The sequence below is a fragment of the Serinus canaria genome, chromosome 25 (assembly GCF_022539315.1).
Source record: "Serinus canaria isolate serCan28SL12 chromosome 25, serCan2020, whole genome shotgun sequence".
Lineage (NCBI taxonomy): Eukaryota > Metazoa > Chordata > Aves > Passeriformes > Fringillidae > Serinus > Serinus canaria.
In genome coordinates, this window is record NC_066338.1 from 15367079 (window position 1) to 15391695 (window position 24617).

Consider the following 24617-nt stretch of genomic DNA (forward strand, 5'->3'; position numbering starts at 1 on the left):
TTCCCCTTCAGCCCTCGGGGCTTTTCTCAAAGCTGGAACCCCAGGGGCAGCTTGAGCAGGGCCTCCCTATCACCAGGATCTGCTTATCTGCAGCTCAGAGGAAATTCTGCTTGGCTGCCGAGTTCCACTCCGGATGGAACGCTGAAATGATGAAGTGCCCGCACGGCAGAGCCTCAGAGCGAGGGGCTCAGGAGCTGCTCCCCAGGAAGGCTGGCTGGGAAAACAATCAGGGGCTCTCCTTGCACGGGGTCAGGGCCAGCCCCGGGCCATGGGACTGGTCCTGGGCTCTCAGGGAAGAGGTTCAGGATTTCGGAGCTTCAGAGAGAGGGAGGCCAGGGACCTGATAAACATTTACACAGGGAGAAGCATCTCAGGGCTGAAACATCAAATAAAACCCCCTGGAATGAAATACGACCGCACGGACTGGATGAAGCCATTAGAAAGTCTGGGCAGGTTTAAGAGCTCACTTGTGTGGAAAAGGGGGAGTTTGGTATTTCCAAGTGTTTCTACACCACTCACAGCATTCCCCAGGGCCTCGAGCGTGCTCGTGCTGCTAAAAATAAACTACTCAGGAAGGCTCTGACAGCCTTCTCAGAGCTTCAGGTGCTCTGAGCTGAAAAAGAGGAGAAAAAGCCAGGAGAAAAAAATGGATGAGGCTGTTAGACGTGCCTGGGTGAGAAATAACCACCTCCAGCTCTGCTTGACAGAGGAGTGAGCGGGAGCTGCGGTCTCACTGGGGGGAAATTATAGTTTAGAGAAAAGAGCTCACCTCTGTCCCTTTATTTCCTGAAAGCTGATGGAGGAAGACTCAGAATTAGGGAGAGAGAGAGACAGAGTTTGTTTTCTCTTTCTGGAAGACACCGCGTGTTTTTATTCTCCCCGTTCTTTGTGCGTGTGTTTAGATAAAAGTTGGGAGACAAAGGCTTTGCTGGGTTGGTGCCAAGCTAAAGCTCAAGAAAACAAACCTCAACCTTCAAGGCCGAGAGGTTCAGTGGGTCGTTAAAGCCAATCCTGCTCGCACAGGAAATCACATCATGTAATCTCTTGTTTGGGACTTTGGCAAAGGTGAAATCCTTCTCAGGGGGGAGCGCTGCCATTTCAGAGAGCAGCAGCCCAAGAGAAACACAGCATTTGAGGGAGCAGGGATTTTTCAGGATCTGTCTGCAGAAATCCCCAGGCTCCATCTCTGGCTGGGAGAGCAATTATTAATTTCATGGCAATTAAAATTACCTCCCTTTCTACGCTATCTACAGAAGCCTCCACCAAGAGAGGTGAGAAGTAAACATTCTCCTGCCCAATCCAGGACTGTTGCACCACTCCTGATCCAATTCTTTAAGCTCTCAAAACCACACTTCACTTCTTCCCTTCTGCTGTGCAAGGAAGCCCCAGGCAGGGGGGCTGTCCCCTGTGCAGGGCTTGTCGCAGTCCTGGCTTCGCTCTGGGTGATTTTATCCGAGTGTTTCTCTCTCGTGGGCCATGTGGAACAGTATCAAAAGCCATAAAACTTTATGTATTTACAGCCTCTTCTGGGAGCACAGTGCTCAGAACATGGTTGCAGATGTAAATTAGCTCAATTATCTTTGCTTGGGATGGTTGGATCTTGCCCAATTACCGTTGCAGTTTCTCATTCTCTGTGGTGCTGACAAACAACGCGTTTAAGTGCTTGTTCTGCTCCTTTCCCAATCCCAACAGCACATCATTCTCTCTGATCTCAGCCTCTGCTTTAAGAGATACCCTTGGCATTCTTCCTTGACTATTTTCCACCCTCTCTGGGTTAAGGATCCCTTCTTGGCTTTCTGGCACCTGCTGAGTGAATTTAATCTTCCCCAAATCACCTGAAAGTGCACTCTGAATTCCGGGGCATCTCCACCTTGTTTCTTCCTTACCACTCTGAGATTTCTCTCTGATCCACCACCCTTTGAAGTTCTGACATTTCAGCCTTCTTGGCATTACCCTCCATCAGCTCCTTGTCTGGGGAACGACTGAGATCCAGGGATTCCTTCCACACTCAGAAACTCCTCTGCTAATTGCCAGTGAGAGCTGCTGCTGCTGCAATCTTATCAAATCTGAACACCACGATTTTCATTACTTTTATGCCATGATAGCAGGGCCACGTGCCTTTGCTGCTGGAATCAGAAATTCTGATTTTCCCTCGTGCTCTGGCTTTCATTAGTTAACACCACCAAAAATCCCCTGGATTCTCTTGTGTCCTCTCCTGGTGGGCCTGGCCACCTCCTCATCAGTTCATTTCTGGAGTAAATAACTAAGAAAGAGTAAAACAGAGTGGTTGCTCTCTCTGTGCCCTGAGCTGAACCATTCCCACTCCTCTGGAATGGCTGAGCAGGTCCTGGACGTTCCCAAACAAAACCACAATGCTGACTGACACCCTCGAGGGGTGTCTGACTTCAGGGACTGCTCCAAGGGGAGCTGCAGGAACAACTTCCAGCCTCTCACACAGAACCCCAGAATTATTGAGGTTGGAAAAGCCCTCTGAGACCAAGCTGTGCCTGATCCCCACCTTGTCACCCCACCAGAGCACTGAGTGCCACGTCCAGGCATTCCCTGGACACCTCCAGGAGGGCAGCCCCTCCCAATGCCTGAACTCCCCTTTCCATGAAGAAATTCCTCCTGGATCTTCACTGCCTTTTTTTGAACTTTCCCTTTTGAATGTCCTGAACTTTTCCTGGCTCTCAGATGGGGTGAAGGCTGCAGCCCCTCACAGGGCAGAAGCTGGATGGAGAGGGGGAGTTAAGAGCTCTCAGCATCCCAGCCTCTCCCAGGGCTCCCCACCAGGGTGCTGCTGCTCTCCCTGCCCCAGATGAGCCCCTGGAGCTTCCCAGCCCGGCTGAGCCGCAAATGCTCCGGGTTTATCGCCCCATCAGAGCAGTTGGAAGACAGTTGGGTGTCTCTGGGGTGCTGATAGCAGGGAAGGCTTTGCTCTGGGAGATAAGCTGCCCTCCCTGAGCAGCCAGGGCAGGCCGTTGGTATCTCAGCGCCTCCCAGCCCCTCAGACACACCCTGGGGCTGGGGCTGGCCAGGAGCTGGGGGCAGTTAACTGCAGCCCTCGCTATCATCCGGGGCTCTGCTCCCTGGAATCGTTTCTCCCGTGCTGATCAAGGCTCTGCAGTGACCTCACCCAGCTGTAAACAGGCAGTTTTGGAGATTGATTAATTCAGGAGAGAAAGGTGCTTCTGGAAGGCGTTTGAAAGGCTTTGAAATGCACAACAGCTCCAATTTCTGCTTGAGTGGCTGCCCAGGAGAGAAAAGCATCACCAGCATCCCCTGTCAGGCTTGGGGGAACCAGGAGTGTCTGGAGTGCAGCTGGTCCCTGCCAGCTCCAGCCAGAGCTCCCTGTGTCACCCCAGGGCAGCAAATCCAGGCTCTGGTGGTCACCCAGCACTCAAGTGTGGGCAAGGCGGAAAGTCCAGGCCACCTTTGTCCACAGGAACCAGCAGATCCAAGCCCCACTGCTGCAGTGAGGAGGAACCAGGGTGTGCACAAGGCAGCCCACCCAAAGCATTTGGAAACAAGGAGAGCAAAGATTGTGCTGAGGCAACAATCTGGGTCTCACAGTTTCTGCCTATATTGCATTTAAAATATTTCCTTTTTCATTTTAAACAGTGTCCAGTCCTTCCCTTGGGCCCTGCTCAGCTCGGGAGGATGAACACCTTCCCCGGGCAGCTCTCTAAGGTCCGGCTCTGTTTTCACCAAAGGGAAACCACCACTTTCCCAAATATGGATATTTTCATCCAAATAAAGGGGAGGGGATGGAATATTGTTTAAAAAGAATCCAGCTGCGCGGCAGGAATCTCGAGGTGGTGAAAAGCATCGCTCTTTTTCCCAGGCTGGGGAGAGAAGGGCGCCGCACGAACCAGCAGTGCCATCCGTGGGGAGCCTCTGCCATCTGCCGGCACCGGCTCCTGCAGCAGCCGCTGCGCTCGGGAGGGATCGTCAGCGGGCAGGAGGGGAAAACGGGCATTTCTGGAGTTCCTAAGCCCTCTTCTGGGAGAAACGTTACCTGTTTTGGTGCATCAGAAATACTTGGGTCGTAGAAAGGTTTGCTTTGGAAGGGACCTAAAGGCACCCAGTTCCACCGGACCAGGGTCCTCCAGCCCCGTCCAGCCTGGCTTGGACCCTCCAGGGACCCAGGGACAGCCAGGGCTGCTCTGGGCACGAGCACCAGGCCTGCAGCACCTTGAGAGCTAAGGATTCTCTCCTCCAGTTTCCAGGCAGGTGGAGACCCCAGGTTTTCAGCCAGGGCTTTGTACAGAGCCACGAATTAAACACCTCTGTGCAAGGTTAAAGGTACCTGAGGTTTAAAGTCTGCTCTTGCCACCTTCTTTCCCCGGGGGGGTTGTACTCCCCGTGGGAGCAGCACAGCCATTGGGAGCTGAAAAGGTGCAGCAGAAACTGAGGCAAAGAGAAAACCCCTTTTTGTCACCTGTCCTCTTACTCATAGCAGCCTCACCTGGACCTGGATGCCAGCAAGGAAGTCAGAGACAATCAAGAGATGTTCAGCCAGGACTGTGTCAGGGAAATGCTGCAGCCACACCTCAAAGTATTTTTAGTTCTGGTCTTGGCTACTGAGATGGAGCTTCTGGAAGCTTCTTGAAGCTTCCCAAGGCTGCAGGCACTCTTTGCAGAACAGCTTTTCCAGGTTTTCTCTTTCCTGCTCCACGTTGCAGCTCGCTCTGGTGGTTCAGAGCCCTTCCCTGTGGCCCAGAACCAGCTGAAGGAGCTTTATAACAAACAGGTGCTTTTCTGGACAAATAAACCAGGATTTCCTTTCAACCAGTTCAGAATTCGATCAGTGTTATTTGATGTAACAGAACGTTTTGAAGCCAAGGACTGTTTTCAAACCACCAACAAAAATATTTGTATTATTTTTTCCTCTGCATCTCATTGCAGCTCTTTTGCTTTTCCTTCCCACCATTTATCTTCCACAACACCAAGCCCTGCCTGTACTTCCTATTTGGCTGCTGGTTGGTAGTTTTCTCATTTGCTGTTATTTTTGACTTCTATCCAAGCTTTGTATGATATTAATAGCTGTTGCACAGAACTGTAATCATCCTCAAACCAGCCCTAATATTAGCAGAAGTAGCCAAGAACTGTTGTCAAGGCCTGAGGGATTGGAGCACTGCATTTTCTCCTCCATCCTGCCAGTGCTGCCCCAGGCCAGGGAGACAAAACCTCTGCCCAGCACCCAGCTCACACAGCCCCGTCCTGGCCACCCCAGGCAAGAGAGAAGCAGCTTGGTCAAGCCCAAATGCTCAGAAAGATGCTGAAAGAAGATGCTGATGTGCAGATTCAAGAATTAGATGTTACCCGTTGTCTAATTAATGCTTCTGCCTAATCAAGATCGAGCAATCACTCATTGTTCATCCAGCAGTGCTAACACTAATAGCCAAATTACTCATTTTCTATTCAAGGTTGTCAGCAATAGAAAAAAATAAACAGGGGATAAAAGCATCTACCCTGCTCCTCCAGCAGTAAATTCTCCTCCTTCCCTTGCGCTGCCGCTGTGACTCATCAGCATCCTGAGGGGGAAACAGCCATGGGTTTTTTCTTCTTGGCTGGGAGGAATGTGATTCTAAGGCTGGTGGTTTCTTCCTTCTCTGTTTAGAGTTTACTTGAGGCTACTTATTTTAAAATGTATTTTCTGCTATTCTCTCTACTGGAACCTTTCTTCCCAGGGCTACAATGCCCCATTACACCCAGACGTGCCACGTGCCCTGCATTTTACCTGTATTTTTTCTGTCACTTCCACTGGTTTCTGTCACTTGCCAAAACCTCAGTGGTTGGCAGTGGCTTCCTGGTGAGCTGCTGATAGCCCTGGGGCCATCTCCAGCTCAGCATCCTGTGCTCTCTCAGCACTTCTCCTCCTTGGGGAAGGATTTTTTGGGGTTTTCCCCAGGTGCACTCCTGTGCCTCACACAAAGCCGTGCCACTGCAATTTCCATCCCCTTTTTCCTGGGCAGTTTCTGTGACAGGCAGATGAGAAACTCCAGCAAAAGTGCCAGGGCAGATCCAAACAAGCTCTGGGGACAAAGTCCTGCAGAGTCACAAGGAGCCTTTGGCTCATCACTGATGATGGTGATGTCATCTTTCCATTCTGATGGATCCTCCATAACCTTACCCCAGGTACTTGCTAAAAGCTGTACCAAAGTCCTTTTCTGCAGGCAGAAGGGCTCCAGGGGGGAGCCCAGGCCCTGCTGCTCTGACCACAGGGTTCCCTTGCTTGTCTTTTCAGACCTCAGGACTGCTTTATGAAGGGAAGGAGATTGTAAAATGAATGGAGCCACAGGGGCTGGCTTCTCAGCCGGATAGCTGGTTCTGCAGGGTGAGCGCCCCGAGGCCCAACACCTCAGCCCTCTGGGGGCCAGGGTGCCCTAGGCCAGACAGCACAGCCGAGACCCCGAGCAAGCTCAGTGATTTCAGCTCTCAGTGAAAGTCAGCTCTTTGTGATTTCAGCTCTCAGTGAAAGTCAGCTCTTTAGTGATTTCAGCTCTTAGTGAAAGTCAGCTCTTTAGTGATTTCAGCTCTTAGTGAAAGTCAGCTCTTTAGTGATTTCAGCTCTCAGCTTGCTGTAGGGGCTGCGGCTGGCTGTGGCTCCTGGAAGGCAGACGAAATGAGAGAGGAGAAGGCGGCCAAGAGCGTTCCACGATGGTTTATTCTGAGGGTCTCACGAAGGGTCTTGAAGCTGCTCTTCTGAGGAAAATGGGCCCAGAGAGCCTCTTTTATAGGGTATGGGGGGATTGAAAACTGACCAATTGTAAGGGTTAGGGAAACTAGCCTATGGGGTCACAGAGAGACAAGCAGGACCAGAGTGAGAACTCCTGGTACAATTCCCATGACTCAGCAAATACCTATCTCTAAACACCCTCCACGGAGCCGTAGCAGGCCCTGCGTCTGCTACAGGCAATAACTTCCAGATAGGAAGAGAATACTTTCATTTTTGGTTTAAGCTCTTCCTGTTTCGTTTCATCCTTGGCCAGTGGTTTCATCTGACTCCACCCAGGAGAGAGCTTTCCTACTTAAGGCTGAGTCTCCAGGCTACAGACGTCCTGCCCAGGATCTGCTGCTGGGTGGAAGAGCCAAGCCCTCGTCCCTCACAGTGACACGATGGCCGCAGGAAAACTGAGGTGAGTGCACAGCATCCCTTCTTGTCCCAGGGTGAGTGGGACAGAACCTCACCATGGCTAGGGCTGGAAAGGGCCCCTGAAAGTCACCTTGTCCAAGGTGCTGCATCCAGACAGCTTTGGAGTCTCTCTGAGGGTGGAGACTGCACAACCTGTCCAGGAAAAATGTGCAAGGCCTCTCTTCTTCTCACAGTTAATTTTCCTGATGTCCAGATGGAGCTTCCTGGGCTCGTTTGTGCCCTTTTTGCCCTGGCACTGGGCACCACTAAAAAAGCCTGGCACTACTTTGCACCCTCCCTTCAGGTATTTCTACAGCTCTAAGATCCTTCTGAGCCTTCTGTTCTCTAGGCTGAACAGTCTCAGCTCTCTCAGCCTTTCCTCATGGAAGAGACACTCCAGTCTAACATTTCCTTACCTTGCTGGGCTCTTCTCTGAGCCAGTTCTTCACCCTTCAGCTGAAGACACAACCCCATAGAAGGAGAAGAAGCTTTCCCTGTGTGGGTGGGGCTGGCTCTACTCTCCCTTTTTGCAGCCCATCCCAGGGCTTTTGCCTTGGGTGAGGGAGCCCTGTTGACTCCATTCCTAGCTTGCTGTTCTCCAACAGAGAGCTCCCGGGAAAATGGGCTGATTGGAACAAGGATTTGCAGGTTCTTTAGTAGCCTGAGTGCAAGGGATGCATTGAGCAACTGGAGAATCTTCTCCTCCTCCACCTCCCTTCCTCTTCTCCTGCTCTGTGTGGGCATCCCAGCATGCACCCTGCAATAACTCACCATTTCCTCTTTGTAGCAAGGAGCAGCTGAAGGAGAAGCTGGATGCCCTTCAGTGCCACTTCACCTGGATGTTGAGTGTTGAATCTTGCAGCCCTCAGCATCTCCTGCAGAAGCTGGATGTTGATATCAAGCACACGGCCCCCAAGAACAAGGTGGCCCTCCTGGGGCTCCAGGCCTACCTGCACCAGCTGAACAAGCAGAGTGAGGAAGCTCTGCAGAGCCTCAGAGCTGCTGAGGAACACAAGGAAGAGGAGCAGCCAGCATCTGCTGCTGGCTCTTTGATCATCTACGGGAATTATGCTTGGGTTCACTACCTCCAGGGCTCCTACCAGGAGGCTGAAACCTGCCTGAGCCAACTCTGGGGGCTGTGCCCAACTCCCTGGGACGCGCGGCTGATCGCGCACACCCAGGCCCTCAAGGGCTGGTCCCTGCTGGCTCTCAGAGCCCGAAACGGGGAGCGGGCGAGGGAGTGCTTCCACACGGCCTTGATGCTGGAACCAGAGAACAGCTCCTTCCGCGCTGGGCTTGCAATGGCTCTCCATTCCTCCTGGAGCTTCTCCTGGCAACCTGATACTGAAAGAGAAGCCAGAATCCAGTTGGAAAGAATCGTCAACGAGCAGCCAGATAACTACAGAGCCAAAATATATTTGGCCAGGCTACTTGAAAAAGTAGATGAGCAAAAGTCAATTGGCTTAGTTAAAGAATGTGTAGAGAAAAGCTCTGACCCCGAGGTCCTCAAACTATCAGCTTTGTTCTGGATGCCACAGTCGACAGAGCAAGCCTTTGGGATCATCCAGCAAGCCCTGCAGCAGAACCCAGGTTACCACCTTCTCTACCAGGCCTTTGCCAACTGCTACAAGCAACAGTGGCTCAAAGCAAAGGAGGAAGACAAGAATAAGATCCGGTGTAAAGCCATCAAGGACCTCCAGCAAATTGTTCAGACACATCCAGACCTTGACCTTACACTTGCCAAGCTGCAGCTGGCAGAGTTCATTGGTGTACAAGACCCAGCAAAGGAAAAAGAGATCTACATGGAGCTGCAGAAGAAAATCGACACCCTGAGCCTCAGATGCCAGCAAGCCCTGAGTCTCTCGTGGGGAAAGTACTTCCTCTACCGAGGAGGATCCCAGGAGAAGGCAAAAGCCAAGTTCATGGAATGCTACAAGATTCCCGTGCAGACAGACCACAGGAGGGACTGTGGGCGCAGGCTGCTGAAGATGGCTCAGGTCTGCAAGGGGAGGGGTGACACCAAGGCTGCCAACGCCATCCTGCACTTCCTCCAAGAGGCCGACCGGCACTGCCCAGGGAACCTGTGGCCCTAGGTTTAGAGGATCAGGATCGCCCCAGCCCACAGAGAATTTGGCATGACTGGCCTGTCCAAATGCATTAAATGCTGCTGATTAAGGAGCCCACAGGGGTGATTTTATCTGCATTAACCCTCAGAAGCACACACATGCCTGCCCCTGCCTGGACATAAACCAGGAGCTTTTTTGTACTGGTTCCCACCAGGAGTAATATTTTCATCCCTGTTTCTGGAGCTAAACTGAGGCTTTTAAAAATCTTTGATTTATAAATATTTCTCTGCATGGTTTCTTCTTGTTGGTGTCTTCTTGCAGCCTGAAGCATCCAGAGCATGGAATGCCAAAGATCCACCCTGTCCTCACTGTTCTCTCTCCATCCCCAGGCCCTTCCCACTTGGAATCTGTGCCCTTACCTGCAGGCACAGGTGGGCACCCCCCATCCCAGTCACCTGCCCAAGCACTGCCAGGGTCACCTTTGTGCCCAGCAGTGCCTGAGTGGGGGTGGCTTCCTCAGACGTCCCCAAAGCTCGCTGTCCCCACAGAGCAGATGTCCCTCAGCAGGTCCCACCAGCAGTGGTCGTGTTTCTGCTCCAGTGAGGAACAGACAAGGACCTAGTCTGGGAGAAGACGCTCCAGGAAAGGACCAAGCGTGCCCAGAACCAGAATCAGGGCAAGGAAAACACACCTTAGTGCCCCTCTCTGGCACACCTGGTGTGTCTGAGAGCCCAGGGCCAGAAACACCCCCTTGCTCAGGGGCCCCAGCACTGGGTCAGCCCCACTGTGCAAACACTTCACCCCCAGACCTCACAAGGGGAGAGAGAAACATCCCAGGCCAGCACACCTACCCTGGGCTATTTCACCTCCCAGCACGACAGTGGGGGCCAAACCTGCCATCCTCCTCTGTCCCCTGGAGGCAGGAACCACAGCCCAGGGCAGAATCCTGCCCCCAGCAGCAAAGTTGGCTGGGATCAGTCCTCGGGGCAGAGAGCAGCCCCTCAGCCTCCAGTGAGGCCACACATGCCTGGTGAAAATGCACAAGTTAAAGCCATGAGCCAGAGAACACAGAACTGTGGGTTGTGTAAAACATCAGGATTTACTGAACTGCACAGCCAGGACAGTTTTCCAAAGCTCAATAAAAACAGCACTTGATAAACTAACTCTGTGTTGCACAGGTGTCTTCACACAGCACTGGCAAGGTCCCAGATCCTGACCTGGGAAAGCAGGACTCCCACCCCCACTGAACCACCCTCCCTCCCCTCACCAGCATGAGCAGCACAATTCCTGTGGGCTGCCCAGGAATCCTCTGGCTTTGCATCTACACCCTCCTCTGTGGAATTCCCCCTGCAAACGCAGTACCAGAAATGCTCCTTTAAAGGAGCCACAGTCCCTCGGGCAGTTCATTGAAGAGAGGCTTTTGCCCACCAGCCCAGTCCAACACTGCCATCCTCAGGATTCCAGCTGCACCACCAGCCAGGTGGGACAGACCGTGCTGATGGAAAGCCTGGATCCTGACAAAGTTCAGACACTGCTGCTGGGCCAAGAACCTCCTACAGAGTCCTGAAAACTCCAACCAACTGACCCTCATTTTGTGACTGCTCTATTTCACACAGGGAGAAAAACAGATGTTAGTGAAAATGCCAATTCTCTACAGTTTTTTTAATGATTAACACTGAACAAATCCTGCTTGTTACTGTCTTCACCAATACTACATTCAGCACAGCATTAGATAATAAAAATAAATTGCACTATAAAATCCCATTAAAAGTCTCAGTTAAGCTGAAAGATAAAAGGCAAAACATTATTTCATATAAGCTGGCAGGGGTCATGGAGACAACCTGCATTTCTTCTACTTGTGAGCATTGGCGTGCAAATGCCAGGACAGAACCAACTCCCAGGTCTTCACTTCAGCATAGGAGAGGCAAAGAAGTTACCCTGATGCCCAAACTGGGTTGTTGACTTGCTTTTGCTCCCAAATCTAGTTCAAGAGAAACACAAGAATGTCAGTTTGGAATTCTGGACATAAAGGTTCAACACTCTCCCTTTTCCAGGGAACATTCACCCAAATCTCACCCACCTCCCAAACAATGTTCCTCTCCCTACCATGAGAGGATGTTTGTCACCCAAACCTGCTGCTCCCACAGCACAGGTTAAGGCAGGGCTCACTGAGTAGTAGGTGCCCCCAAATGTCTCAGCTCTCCTAGAGCACCCAAAATCCCCTGCAGTCATCCCAAACATGGCACGACAGCACGCCCTGGCACTTACTTGGGGGTGGTCTTGCTGAAGGTGGAGCGGACCCTCTGGGACAGGGAGCTGGACGAGGGTGTCTTGGAGAGCTGGTGCTCTGGGGTGGTGAGAGGCCCCAGGATGCTCACTGCCAAAAGAGAGCAGCAGTGTGGGGACAGCTGAATGCTTCTCTGCCGTGCAGGGAACATCAGGCATTCCCTGGCATCTGTGAAAAGCACTAGACAAATCTGGCATTTCCTGGCACGCTTTGCTTTTCCCTCTGCCTCCGTGAGGTGAGAAGTTGCTGGCTCCGAGAGCCTCCCAGGCTGTGTGGATTGAGGGCTGTTGTTTTTAGTAACAGAGCAGAAGGCAGGATTACCTTGGACCTCAGGGGTCCGTGGAGTGGAATAGGCGTTGGTGTTCTCAATCACGTGTGCAGGGTCAATGTTCTCCTGCTCCACCATCATCAGCTGGCTCCAGTAGTCCATGGGCAGCAGCAGGAGTCGCTCCACCACCTACAGAGACACCTGGGAGTCACTGACCACAGAATCGTGGAATGGTTTGGCTTGGGAGAGAGACAATCTCCACGTTTGTCCTACCTTGGGCTGACGCTTCGTGTCTTGCAGCAGGGTCATGGGGTCAGGGTCTGGAACCGCGTGGGCAACTATGGTGGGGCCAAAGACTTTGGCCAAGTTGGAGATGTCCATTTTAGTGTCGGGGCTCTGAGCCACCCTGCATTAAAAGCAATTAAGAAAGGATGTAGCTTTCCCCCTTCACTTGTGATACAAGTCCCTGTCCCACACACACTTGGCCTCTGAGCGAGCAGGTTTGTTCCAGAATGAAGAGTTCATGCTCACAAGCAGTACCCAGACCCAGACCCAGACCAATTAGAAAAAGCACCAGTGGGGTACCCTTCCCCTTCCAAGTCACAGAATGGTTTGGCATGGGAGGGACCTTCAAGATCACCTGGTTCCAACCCCCCTGTCCATCAGATTGTACCTCTGCAGGTGGACCATGAGGAAAGCCAAGGTGTCCCTGTTGGCCTGAGGAAGTTCTCCAACTGCTTGGTACATAGCAGCGATGCTGTTATCCTCATCCGGGATTTCTAACAGGAAAAAATAATATTTAAACCTAAAAAAGTGCTCCCAGAAGCTGCAATATTCCACTCACAGCCACAGCTACCCTGAGAAATAAAGAAGTCAGAAACTTCTCAAGGTTTGCTAATAATCTTGTATCCTGCCCAACTCGAACTCAGGCACAAAGGCTCCACAGAGCACCATGGGCTGCTGGTTCACTTGACAGCAAAACCACAGGTTTTGCTGAGCCTCAGGAAAGAGCTGGACTTGTCACACAGCAATTCCTCACCTGCAGCTTCCATGAAAGTCTTGTTTAACCGGAAAGTGAGCAGGGGCTCTTTCAGGCTGCGCAGGAAGTCCTTGAGAAGGCCACAGATGGCGTGGATATCGTCCACCTTACTGAGCAAAGGAATGCTCTTTGCTCTGAGAAACTTCTCCTTCAGCTCCCTCACAGTCTTGTCACAGCCAGAGATGCGGTAAATGCCTGTCTGTTGGCACAAAGCTTGGCTCAGAGGAGGAGGTCAGCTGGCTTTCTTCCATCCCCACCTTCTCCCCACACCTGAGTCACCCACTAAGCAGCACAATGCACACCATAAATAAGGGATATTTGGGTTAACAATTTGCTTCCCTAACATCACAACCCATTTCACTGGCACTGTTTCACACCTCATTTTCTTCTTACCTCATGCAGCCCTCGTTGCTCAATCTCATTAACACAGTGCACGATGATGGAAGGGATCATTGGAGGAGTGGAAGGGACAAAATCCATCAAGGTGCCCTAAAAGGCAGAAAGGAAAGTAAAAAAAAAAGATGGATTCAGTCACCAAGACATGGAAAATACTCTCTCAGGAATTCACAGCAAGATCTATGGTCTGAAAACAAGAATTGTTGCTCTTCTCAGGACTGATGAAGAAACATCACATCCATCAGCACAACGCTGCATCGCCTGCCCAGAGCTGCCACCTTCCCCACTCAACGCCCTCCTACCATCACACCCCTACACCCCCTCCCTGCTTGTGCAATGATGCATTAGCGAGCTCATTTGCATGTCATTATGCAGCTCTGAGCAACAGGAGCTTTGCTGGGGAAAGCAGCCTTGGATCTGAGCAAGTCCCAAGGCAGGGAGGCCCCTCTGGAGGCCAGCCCCAAGGCAGGGAGGCCCCTCGGGTGCCAGCCCCAGCCCCAGGGCAGGGAGGCCCCTCGGGTGCCAGCCCCGAGGCAGGGAGGCCCCTCGGGTGCCAGCCCCAGCCCCGAGGCAGGGAGGCCCCTCGGGTGCCAGCCCCAGCCCCAAGGCAGGGAGGCCCCTCTGGAGGCCAGCCCCAAGGCAGGGAGGCCCCTCGGGTGCCAGCCCCAGCCCCAGGGCAGGGAGGCCCCTCGGGTGCCAGCCCCGAGGCAGGGAGGCCCCTCGGGTGCCAGCCCCGAGGCAGGGAGGCCCCTCGGGTGCCAGCCCCGGGGCAGGGAGGCCCCTCGGGTGCCAGCCCCAGCCCCGGGGCAGGGAGGCCCATCTGGGTGCCAGCCCCGGGGCAGGGAGGCCCCTCGGGTGCCAGCCCCGGGGCAGGGAGGCCCCTCGGGTGCCAGCCCCAGCCCCGAGGCACAGACCCACCTCCCCGATGCGCACCGGTGTGCCCGTCAGCGTGGGGATGCAGGGCAGGGGGCAGCGCTCCCGGCACTCGGGGTGAGCCACCACCCGGCAGTCTCTGCACTTCAGGGAGATCTTCCCAAACTTGACTCTCTTTCCACACGGGACACACGATTCTGGCTTGATAACCTGGTGATGCAGAGCACACAGATGGGAGAGGTTAGTGCAGTGCAGTAACTCAGCAGGAGTTAAACTGGGTAACAGGTCTCTGATCCATCTAACTGGTACAGGTCATATTGACCTGAGACTAATCATGGAATAGCCTGAACTGGAAGGGAGCCACAGAGATCATCAGTGCAGCTCCTTGCCTTGCACAGACACCCCTACAACCCCACCCTGTGCATCCCTGGGAGCATTGTCCAAACCCTGCTGGAGCTCTGGCAGCCTTAGGGCCATGCCCATCCCCTGTTCAGTGTATGAACCCCCTTTGGGAGAAGAACTTTCTCCCACTATCCAGCCTAAACCTCTCTTGACACAGCTGGCAGCCTCTTATCACACTCATTCCAAGATGGAAGGAGATGCTTTTCCATCTCCTCCTGCCTGCAGACCCACCGTCTTTGAAACAAAGTCGTGCAGCCTCACTCCCCCGTTGTGCTGGGGGGTGCTGGAGCCATCGCTCTCCTTGGTCTCCAGCTGCTTACTGCCTATGCTGGACTCACTGCTCCAGGGCTGCAAAGGTCCTGGAAGACACAAGAGGAAGGGGCTGGAATCACCCTCTGCCCCCAAAATGCATGGGCAGCTCCCAGGTCCTGGAAGGAATAAGGAACATTTCAGGATAACCTGTGTAGCTGTGTCAGGACAGGATGGGGACATTACACCTACCGCTCTTCCTGCGGCTCCTCCGAGGGTAAGGCACAGTCTGGATGGTAGAAATGGCTTCAATTGGGCCACCATCGTTGGGGACCATCACAGTGGTCTTTGCTACTATGGATTCATTAGCCTGGAATGACAGATACACCAGTGGCAGCAGTGCTGACAGAACACGGGAGTTCCAGCCACCCTGGAAACAGGCAGGACCTGTGGCCAGGTGTACACAAACCCAGCTGTGACTACCATACCTGGTCTGCTGTGTTGCTAATGGATCTGGATTTCTTCTGAGGAGCTGGGGGGCCTTCAGCAAACTGCCTGGAAGAGCGCTGAAAAGAGAGCACATCCTTGTCTCAAAGCAGGAATGCTGCTCACTTGGCATTACACTGGCCCAGGATACCTGGAAGGACCGAACACTTCACACACCTGTGGTGAGTGCAGACAAGTCCTTCAGGGGAACTTCTGCTTCATGGCAACCTTGGAGGTGCCATGAAGAATTAGGGAACCTCTTTCAAATAATTTTCCTAGCCAACTTTATAATTCAGATCAGAAAAAAAAGTAACCCGACTCAAGAAAGGAGGGCAAAAAAGCCCCAACAAACCCACAAACTACACACACAAAAACCATCAACTAAGCAAGTCCCAGACTCTTCCCAGCTCCACTAGGTGATGGTTTTAGGCTCTTTCCCACCTGTATCTTCTGCAGATTAAAACAGAACGAGCACAAGCTCCTTTACACAATAGAAAAATGTTAATTTCCTACATCATTTCCCCATAATCTGGGAGTTGATAATAATCTCCAAGTGTTTTCTTGCAAACCCCAGACTGTAAAAACCCAGGATATACAGAACTCCACTCGTCTTCAGTACCCAAACAATGACATCAGACCTAAATTTCAATCTAAACCCGCACAGCAGCAGCACAGCCATTGGAGGTCTGACTGTGTTTAGTGGCTCAGAGGTCACTACAGGTGGCTGTGCGGTGACAGATGGTGGCATTGTGGCAGCCAGGGGGAACAAAGGACACCACGTGACAGGAACAATTGAACAATACCCGCTTCTCTCTCCTCTTCAGCCTGACAGCTTTCACCACCGAGGAATCCCAGTCCTGGGGGAAAGACATGGCACTGGTTAATGGTAAACAGCACACAGCCCCTGGCCAGGGCTTTCATCAAATTTTAGCCAACAGCACACTCGGGAAATGCAAATCAGCTCAGCCAGGTTAATATGCCAGTAATCCAAACACAAAGGGTCTCTGGAGATCAACCCCCTCCCCTCGGGCTTTACAGGGGAGGAGAACTTCAGAAACAGAGTTACATTACCAGTGAGTCATCGCTCTTGTCAAAGCTGATGTCTGACAGAATTGAGCCAGATTCATCTATTGTAGACAGCCTAAAAAACAAAAATTAGACGAAGCTTGTATCAGTTTGGCTTTCAGTCAGTCACGGTTCCAGAACAATCCCACTGACTCAGAGGAGCCGTATTTTAAAGTGGAACAAAAAGGGGAACTGTTGACATGAGTGAGGAATGTGTCACAGGGCAGACAGCTGGATTGATGCCTGACACCTCAGATAAAATGCTGCTTCCCTACCTTTTGTTGCCTGCATTTCCCACAGAAGCCTGTGGCCTGTTCAGGAAGGCGAGGACAGACTTCTGCTCCTCGCTGAGCTGGATGCTGCCGGAGGCATCACACATGAGCAGCTCTCGAATCAGCTGGATTTGGCGCTCCTGTGAGCACGGATAACATCAGCAGCTGGATACACTGTGTTTAATTACTGTAAGACCCGACCTAGTGCTTGAGATACCAGAGATAAGCTCTCAGAACTTGTGTCAGTGGACTGCTAATGGCTGCAGGCAGGTAATGGCAGCTCAGCTCCATCAGCAGCCAGTCTCCTTTCCCAGATCAAAGCAGAAGGCTGCTCCGAGGAGCCGAGCCAATTCCCTGCTTTTTATTTTTCTTTTCCTCCCCACGAACACCAGTCCTTCTTTGCCACTGATCAATGCAGTTTAACCGCCTTGACTCCACACTCTGAGAGCTGATGGGTAACACAGGAATTACTCACCAGCTTCTCACAGTCCATTTCAGCTTTTTGCCTCCGTTTGATCTCCACATCCACCTGATTGCGGGCGTGTTTCAGCTTCACGTCCAGGGCACTGCGCTCAGCTTCCGTCTTCATCAGGAGATCTTTGTACCTGCCCAGCTCCTGCTCTGTTTTCTGCCATTTCCTCCGGTTCTCCTCAAAGTTCTTGGCTAACTGAATAAACTCTGGGGAGAGAACACATGAAGCCTTAGCTGGGCAAGCAGAGGAGCAGCTGACAGCAGGTACCTGTTCACACTGAATCCCAGGATTCCTGAGATTGGAAAAGACCCCATTCCCACCTTGTCACCCAGCTCAGGGCACTGAGTGCCACCTCCAGTCATTCCTTGGATCTCTCCGGGATGGGCACTCCCTGGGCAGACCCCTCCAATCCCTGACTGCTCTTTCCAGGAAGAAATTCTTCCTCCTGATGCCCAACCAGCTCCCAACTGAGGCATGGAGAACCAGCCTTTGGGCCGACCCAGCCACACAAGAGATGGCCACGAGCTCTTCCATTTCTCAGACCAAGCCCTGCCTGTCAGCACCAGCCAGAAGAGCTGGAACCCGAGACAAAGCCAGTCTGCTACAAGCAGAACGTGGCCCTGCACAGAAATCCAGCTGGGACTTGATGTTTCTCCATAACGGAAAAACCCAGACCAGACTGGTTTCAGCATCTTCAGCAGATTTTTCAGGAACAAAACTCACGGCATTCATTTCCTTCGCTCAGGAGCTCGGCCTGGCGTGTGAGCTGCTCGAACAGACCCCGCAGGTTCACCATGGCAATCTCCATCCTCCTGCCAAAAAGCCACAGCTAAACAAGCAGCCCAGCCCTTCCCTCCCCGCTCTGAGCAGAAACCAGCCCAAAGGAAAGAGAACCAGCCTCAGAGTCACTGGCTGTAATGCTTTCAGGGGGGTTTGAGAAGCTGCACCAACAAAACTCATGCTTTATGGAGATATATGCATCTACTTTTTCTGATTGGGAACGAAAATCCGCAGCCCTGCAGAGTTTATGGATAACAGAGCCTTGGAGAGAGGCAGATCTGCCCATCTTAGTGCTTCCACTATCCCTCAGCATGGCACAGAACCCAAGGCAAGATGAGGGATCCCAAGTCCTTCCCTTCCGAAAGGATACAGAACACAGCTCGTGCCCTGTCTACAAATAACTTGGTACTATCTAGGCCACTAAAAACCTGCAAGTTTTCAGCACTTTGTAAGATAAAAATAGGAGCAGCATTCTGGAGAATTTTAATACAGTTTTAAATTTAGCTGCATTTTAACTTACAGCTCCTCCTGCAAATAGCTGTTAAAATTCAAGCAGTCAGCACATTTCTCTCAAACAGCAGCAACAACGGCATAAACAGAGGCAGCGAAGGGGAAAGTCTCCAACTCAGCAAGACAGAAATGACTTCACGAGTGCGAGAGGTGGCTGGGGCAGGCAGGGCAGCCGGGGCTGGGACATGAGCTGGCCTGGGAGCCAGCAGGGAACAACCCGCCAACACAGAAGGCTTTGAGGTACCTGTTCCACAGGTGCAGACTTCACGGGCACACCGATACCTCGATACTTTCTCTATTAATTGCATTGCGAGGCGTGGAAGAGCTCTGCCCTTATCGTGCGAACTCACCGCACGGGGCACGCCCAGCTCGGTGCCTCAATTACAGCACCAGCACCTCCATCCCCGCGCCCACCGCGACCCCCGAGGCCGGGAGGCCGCAGGGCCCAGCCCGGCCCGTGGAGCGCCATCAGAGCCGAGCGACCGGAGCTCCGACGCCACCGGGGAGGAAGGGGCCTGGGCAGGTCCGGGATCCGTTCCCCTCAGCCCTCAGGTCCCCCCACACTCCCCTGACCCCCGGTTCCTCCCAGCCCGGCCCCGCACTCACCCGAGCCCCCCGGGCTCCCCTCAGGTCCCCTCACCTGGGCCGCGGCTCCGGCCCCAGCGGCGCGCGCAGCCCAACGGCCCCGCGCTCCGGTTTGAATCCGCGCCGTCAGCCAATCCCGGCGCGACCCGGCTCTCGGCTCCCGGCCTCTCATTGGCTGCGCTCAGCGCGCTCCTGAAGCCATCCTGGCGCCATGTCTGCTGAGGGCGTGGCCTGCCTGCTCGGTGGGGCCGGGCGTGGGGCGCGGCAGCTCGCGCGCCGAAGCCGCCCAGGCGCCATCTTTGCTGCTGGCCGCTGGAGCCCCGCGTTGCTTAGCAACGGTGACGCCGGGAGGGGCCGGGAGCCTCCGGGCTGGGCCTGCTCCTGGTCCGCCGCTCCCGAGGGCCGCTCTGGGCAGGAAAAGCCTTTCTCAGGCCAAACCTGCTGGCTATGTCCACCAAAGCCATTGGCACAGGGCTCGTGTGGGCCTGAGCCCCCCGCGCAGGTTCTGCAGAGGGTCGGTGCAAGGGGCTGGGTGCAGTCGGGGGGAGCTGAAATTCACTGCGAGGCTGTTTATGGAGTGCTGTCACTCGAGAAATACGGTGCCTCGCCTGCTTTTCGTCTTCAAACATTGATTTGAGTAACAGCCGGCAACTTGTGCCGAAGGCAAAACCCATTTCAAGCCACATACGAGTCTTCCCTGTGCAGGCGTTTAATATGCAAACGGATAAAACCCAAACCTAACAGTTACACAAAGGGAATTCACATAATCATAAAATAACAACGTGCTTTAATCTTTTAAATCTGAAACAAAACAGCGGGTAATTGAAGAATGGATATTAGCAATTAGAAAGCGGAACTAAATGCTGAAAATTGCGCAGTGGAAAGGGGAGTTCATAAAGCAGATTGCTCTCATCATCCAGCTGCTTTGTTGGAGCTTCTTTATTTAGGGTATATAGTTTGCTTTACCTTAATAATAATTAATTCGTAATAGATTGTAAAAGGCCTCAAGATCTGTGGGAAAGTAAACATTACTGAGGCTTCCTTGAAGAAGAGAGGCAAAATTATCTACATTTATAGGGGAACTGAGGGCGAGAAGAGACACAACTCGTCCTCTGAGCCCCTGGCCAAGTGAGAGAAAGGTTCTGACCCTGATTTATTACCTTGCAGTACAGGAAGTGACCCAAAAGCCCAGTTTGCCCCTGCCTGGGAGGAAGGTGGAGGTTGAAAGCTGCACCTGGCTCTGCGGGAGCCTCTTGTGCAGCTCCATCCCCGTCTGAGAGGGGGCTCGGCTGCTCTGGACTCAGCCCCGGCCTCCTGCAGCTCCTGCCCGTAATTAAATCTCCTCAGCTGAGATGCCTCTGTTGGCAGGAGAGTTGTTTTATCTTTCTGAAGAGTCAGGGAGGCTTTTGCTCACGAGCAAATTCTGTTCTCTTTCCAGTTGCCATCCGCGGTCTCTGCCAGTGCCACAGCACATCGTTCCAGAGATGTGAGCGGCCGCAGGCGGTGCTGGGTCTGCCACACGGATCACAGCTCCTCCATGGTGCTCTTCCCAACCCTCCTCGGAGCCAGGAGCGTCTGAGCGCCCCAAAAGCTCCTCAGACCCCCCACCTGCCCAGCCCCAGGCTCTGAAACCATCGCCGAGTCTCTTTTCTCCTCCCGGGCTGATGAGGGCTGGCAGCACGGAGGTCAGCAGCACCTTTCATTTGCAGCTTTATCCGTGGGAGAAGAAAGGCAGAAGGGCTGAGGGCCTTTTCAGGAGCTGCTTTATGGCAAAGTAATTATATTCTCTTTTTGTTTGTGTCAGGAAAAGGGGGGGAGAAGCCTTGAAATGTCTCATCTGGGAAACCGTTAATAGAATTTATGCTAATTTGATGATTCCGGCGATTACTGGCGGAAGCACTTCACATTCTCAGGCAGCAGAAATTCTCCTGCAGCTCCTCCCTCAGCCTCGCCGGGCTGGTCTGCAGCCCCCTCTCCTCCTGCAGCCCCCCAGACCCTTCATGGGCAGCACTGGCCGACCCCAGAGGGCGGCCCTGGGCTGTCACCAGGATGTCACCAGGACTGGGCCGATCCCGGTGGCATCCCTGGTGACCCCATTCCTCCATCTCCGGGGGAAAATGGAAGGAAACTGCCCCAGAGCCTGAGAGTGAGAGCAAAGAGGAAAGCCAGAGCTCTCCCTGCCAGCCTCGTCCTCTGGTGGAGCTTTGCAAACACCGACTGCTCTGCCCAGCTCCTGTAATTAACTCTGCAATTGCAAACCCATTTGTGCAGCTTTGTGCTCAGGGGAAACCTTTATTAAGTTCCTTTTAATCCAAAGCCAGTTAGACCACGATGGTCTTCATAAACAGTCATTCAAAAAATAAAAAGGCGGGGGGAGCCAAGGGGAATTAGGAACTTTAGGAGAGCAACCTTTCTCCAGGGGAAAAAAGGGAGGAAAAAACTCTTAGGTGCATTTCTCTTGGTGCATTCCTACAGCAGGGGGATTGAAAGGAGTTGTTCAGTAGTGTGAGGAAAAAATCCATCAGGCTGAGCAGGGAGGGCTCAGAGGGTTTAGCCAGAGGGAGATGGACCTCTCAGGGAATCAATTTCTGATTTCTCCTGGCTGGCCAGAGCCAGAGGCCGGCAGATGGCATCAGGCTCATGTGCTGGGTGGGAGCTGCAGGGCCTGGGCCGTCCCTCAGCAGGGCCAAATGTGGCCAGAGCATCACCCACGGGGCTGGGAGGAGGGGGTGATGAGCCCAGGGGGGCTGTGAGGAGGGGGTGATGAGCCCAGGGGGGCTGGGAGGAGGGGGTGATGAGCCCAGGGGGGCTGTGAGGAGGGGGTGATGAGCCCAGGGGGCTCTGAGGAGGGGGTGATGAGCCCAGGGGGTCTCTGAGGAGGGGGTGATGAGCCCAGGGGGGCTGTGAGGAGGGGGTGATGAGCCCAGGGGGTCTCTGAGGAGGGGGTGATGAGCCCAGGGGGGCTGGGAGGAGGGGGTGATGAGCCCAGGGGGGCTGTGAGGAGGGAGCCAAAGGGGTTCTGGTTTTGCCATCAGTCCAACAACAAACCAGGTTCATCTGGGATGTCCCACCTGAGAGAACCCAGGATGTTTCTTTTGTCAACTTCAGAGTGAAGATCACTTGGATGGGATGAGCCAGACCCGCCGTGAACGGTGCATTAATGTGAGCAGAGAAGCCACGGCCTTATCCTGAACTCCTTAAGAAACAAAGGGAGTCTCTCTTGCCTTCATCTGGCTTTTAATGAATGACCTCTTGTCGCCGGGAGCTGCGTGCGGTGACAAAGGACCTTTGTGGGCCGATATTTATGATTTCATTTAAACCAGGGAGCAGGCTGAGGGAGAGGGCTGGAAAATAAGAGCTGAGCTGATGGTTCTGTCTTTAAACTCAAGGGATCTTTATCTAGTTTTTGTATTAATACAGTTGTCATCTCTTAAATATTTGAGCGACTCACAGCCGTGAACGCTCCCACGCCGGAGGGACTCTCTGGCTTCCCAAGCCCACACCCTCCTCTGGACCCGAATGCTGGGGAGGAGGGAAGGGTTTGCATTTCCTCAGAGCCCCCCAAACCCTACCCAGACAGGAAGCCTGCTGTGAGTGCCCACAACCTGCTCATGGGGGCCCCGGGCTCCCTCACCCCTCCCCGCACCAGCGACTTGCCAACACTGATAAATTTTTGCCTTTTCCTTGGGCAGGCCTTGGTGGAGGATTAACCAGCTGGGAGTCGGGAGTGAGAGCGTGTCCCCTCTCCTTTGCCATGCAAACAGAGAAAATTAATCTTGCAGCTTCCTCTGATATTTGGGCTGAATTACAAGCTGGGAGCGGAGATAAAGCGCGGGCGGAGGAAGGCACAGGTACAGCGGAGCCGGGCTGCTGGCACAGGCCTTTGTCCCTGCAGATAACGCTCCCCTCCTGGAGTCATGCATAATTCACCAGCCTGCCTCCCTGTCCTGGTCATCCCTCCCTCTGCTCGCTCTCTTCTCCTCCCTGGGCAGCTGGAAGCTCCGTGTCCGAGCGAGCCATCCTGTGTTTGTGTGCAGAGCCACATCAAACCTCGCTGACAGCCTGGGTCTTGCTGGGACAAAGGTAAGGGGACCTTGTCCCCTCTGCTGGAGGCTGACGGAGCTGTGGGTGACACCCCACAGCCTGTGCTGGCGTGGGACAGCAGTGTCACCCTGCAGTTCCCCCTGCAATCCAGCCCAGCACAGCAGCACGCCCGCTCTGCCAGGCCTGGGCTGTGTTTGGAATGCCCATCACATCCCAGCTCTGCCAACCACGCTATCTCCCTAAATCCCTCCACGTTCTACTTGGATAGAGGTTACATCCTCCGGGACACCAAGCCCAGCATTAACAGACACCAACTGCATTTTATTTGGTCGATCATCCGGAGGCTCTTGACAGAACTGTGCCACACAGAGCGGGAAAGCCAGGGAGGTTTTCCACAGCCACCAAGAGTTCCTCTCCCAGAACAAAGCCAGAACAGCCTCGGTCACTCCCAGCCAAACAGCAACACACACACACACACACACACACACACACACACCTGCTTAATGATTTTTGCTTTGTAAACGAAAGCGGTGCCATGAGTTTAATAACCACTGCTTGGGAGTAATTGGGGCGATTATTGTATGGCCCAGGGGGAAAATTGCAGCTTGTTATCTCCAGGGAGTAGCATTAGGATCCAGCAGATAATCAGACCGTTATTTGTTGCACTTCAGATGACATTTCTCATGGATTTAGAAACGATAGTGATCAAGCCATGTTTTCAGAGCCACTGCCAAGCTGCGGAGTCCAGAGACCTGGAAGCTAAATAGCACCTGAATCTGCCTGGGACAGCTGCTCTTCCAGCAGGAATAACAGACTTATGTGCCACATTGAGCTCAAAGACATCCAGACCCCAGCAGCACTCATCTCGTCTTTAATTTGAGCTTCTCATAAGGGAGACAACACTCAGGATGAGGATGCAAAGCGGGGATATCAGCTCTAACATGCCACCAACCAGATCTATACTCAGGTTTCTTTGAGACCTTCCCTCCTGTTTCTCCCTCTCCAATCAATGGCCTCTGCCTGTGTACCTCCAGCAGCCCTGAAATGTGAGGCGTGGGCAGGAGCTGCAGCATCAGGGCTGTTTGCACGGTCCTGCAGAGACCAGCAGCTCTGGGCACCTTCCCTGTGCCCTGACCCCATTCCCTGAGCAGCTCCATCGCTGCTGCATCTCCCTAAGATATTTGTGCACCCCCAACAGCAGCTTTCAGCCCCTTGGGGGTTTCTGAGCTGGGGGAGGCAGTTCCAGCAAACCCAGATGGGGCAAGACACAGCACAGTGACACAGCTCCAGTGACACAGCCCCTCTCCTGGCACCCCACACCCTGCTCACCCAGCAGGGTGCAAAGGGGAATTTTTAGCAAGGCTAAACCCTGCCAGAGCCCCAGGCACACTCTCTTTTGTAGGTTTGCTGCACAGGAGCATCCCCAAATCCTGGTTTGGGCTCTGCTGCCAGGGATGGGCTCCCAGCTGACACGGCAGCACTCGGCCCCCCCGTGCCAGCAGAGAGGATCCTGCCAGGCCTGGAGAGCTGAGCCAAGGCAGCTCCGCTATTGATCCCCGATCAATGACAGCTCAAGGCCTGGAAATGACAGCGCCTCTCCCCAGCCCTCAGCTCCCAGCCCAGGCTGGAGGCTCACGCAGAGGTTTAGCAATAATCTGAGGCAGCAGCAAGGATGGGAAGAGCCT

At 53.5% G+C, this 24617-nt stretch overlaps 3 protein-coding genes across 8 annotated transcripts in view; 2 read left to right on the plus strand and 1 right to left on the minus strand.

Annotated features, from left to right (window-relative positions):
• The window catches only part of LOC103823857 (cytochrome c oxidase assembly protein COX14 homolog), an 85536-nt gene that overhangs the window by 16269 nt on the left and 44650 nt on the right, over positions 1-24617 (plus strand). The gene's annotated exons all lie outside the window — the stretch shown is intronic.
• On the plus strand, positions 6976-9500 carry LOC103823886 (interferon-induced protein with tetratricopeptide repeats 1-like). The gene is made up of 2 exons (XM_009099058.4): positions 6976-7142; positions 7926-9500. The coding sequence occupies exons 1-2, from the start codon at positions 7123-7125 to the stop codon at positions 9229-9231; spliced, it is 1326 nt and encodes a 441-aa protein (XP_009097306.3). The 5' UTR covers positions 6976-7122; the 3' UTR covers positions 9232-9500.
• RACGAP1 (Rac GTPase activating protein 1) lies at positions 10279-19045 on the minus strand. 6 transcript variants are annotated; one of them, XM_009099024.4, is made up of 17 exons: positions 18944-19045; positions 17737-17825; positions 17017-17219; positions 16545-16681; positions 16276-16345; positions 16008-16061; positions 15207-15284; positions 14971-15088; positions 14701-14828; positions 14113-14277; positions 13192-13287; positions 12799-12997; positions 12433-12538; positions 12033-12165; positions 11813-11948; positions 11473-11581; positions 10279-11185 (listed from the first exon to the last, which is right to left on the minus strand). In XM_009099024.4, the coding sequence occupies exons 2-17, from the start codon at positions 17819-17821 to the stop codon at positions 11110-11112; spliced, it is 1893 nt and encodes a 630-aa protein (XP_009097272.1). In that variant the 5' UTR covers positions 17822-17825; positions 18944-19045; the 3' UTR covers positions 10279-11109. The 6 variants fall into 6 exon arrangements, with proteins under 6 accessions (XP_009097272.1, XP_018779682.1, XP_018779679.1 ...); XM_018924137.3 differs by having other exon boundaries at positions 14128-14277; positions 18910-19020; XM_018924134.3 differs by having other exon boundaries at positions 18910-19020.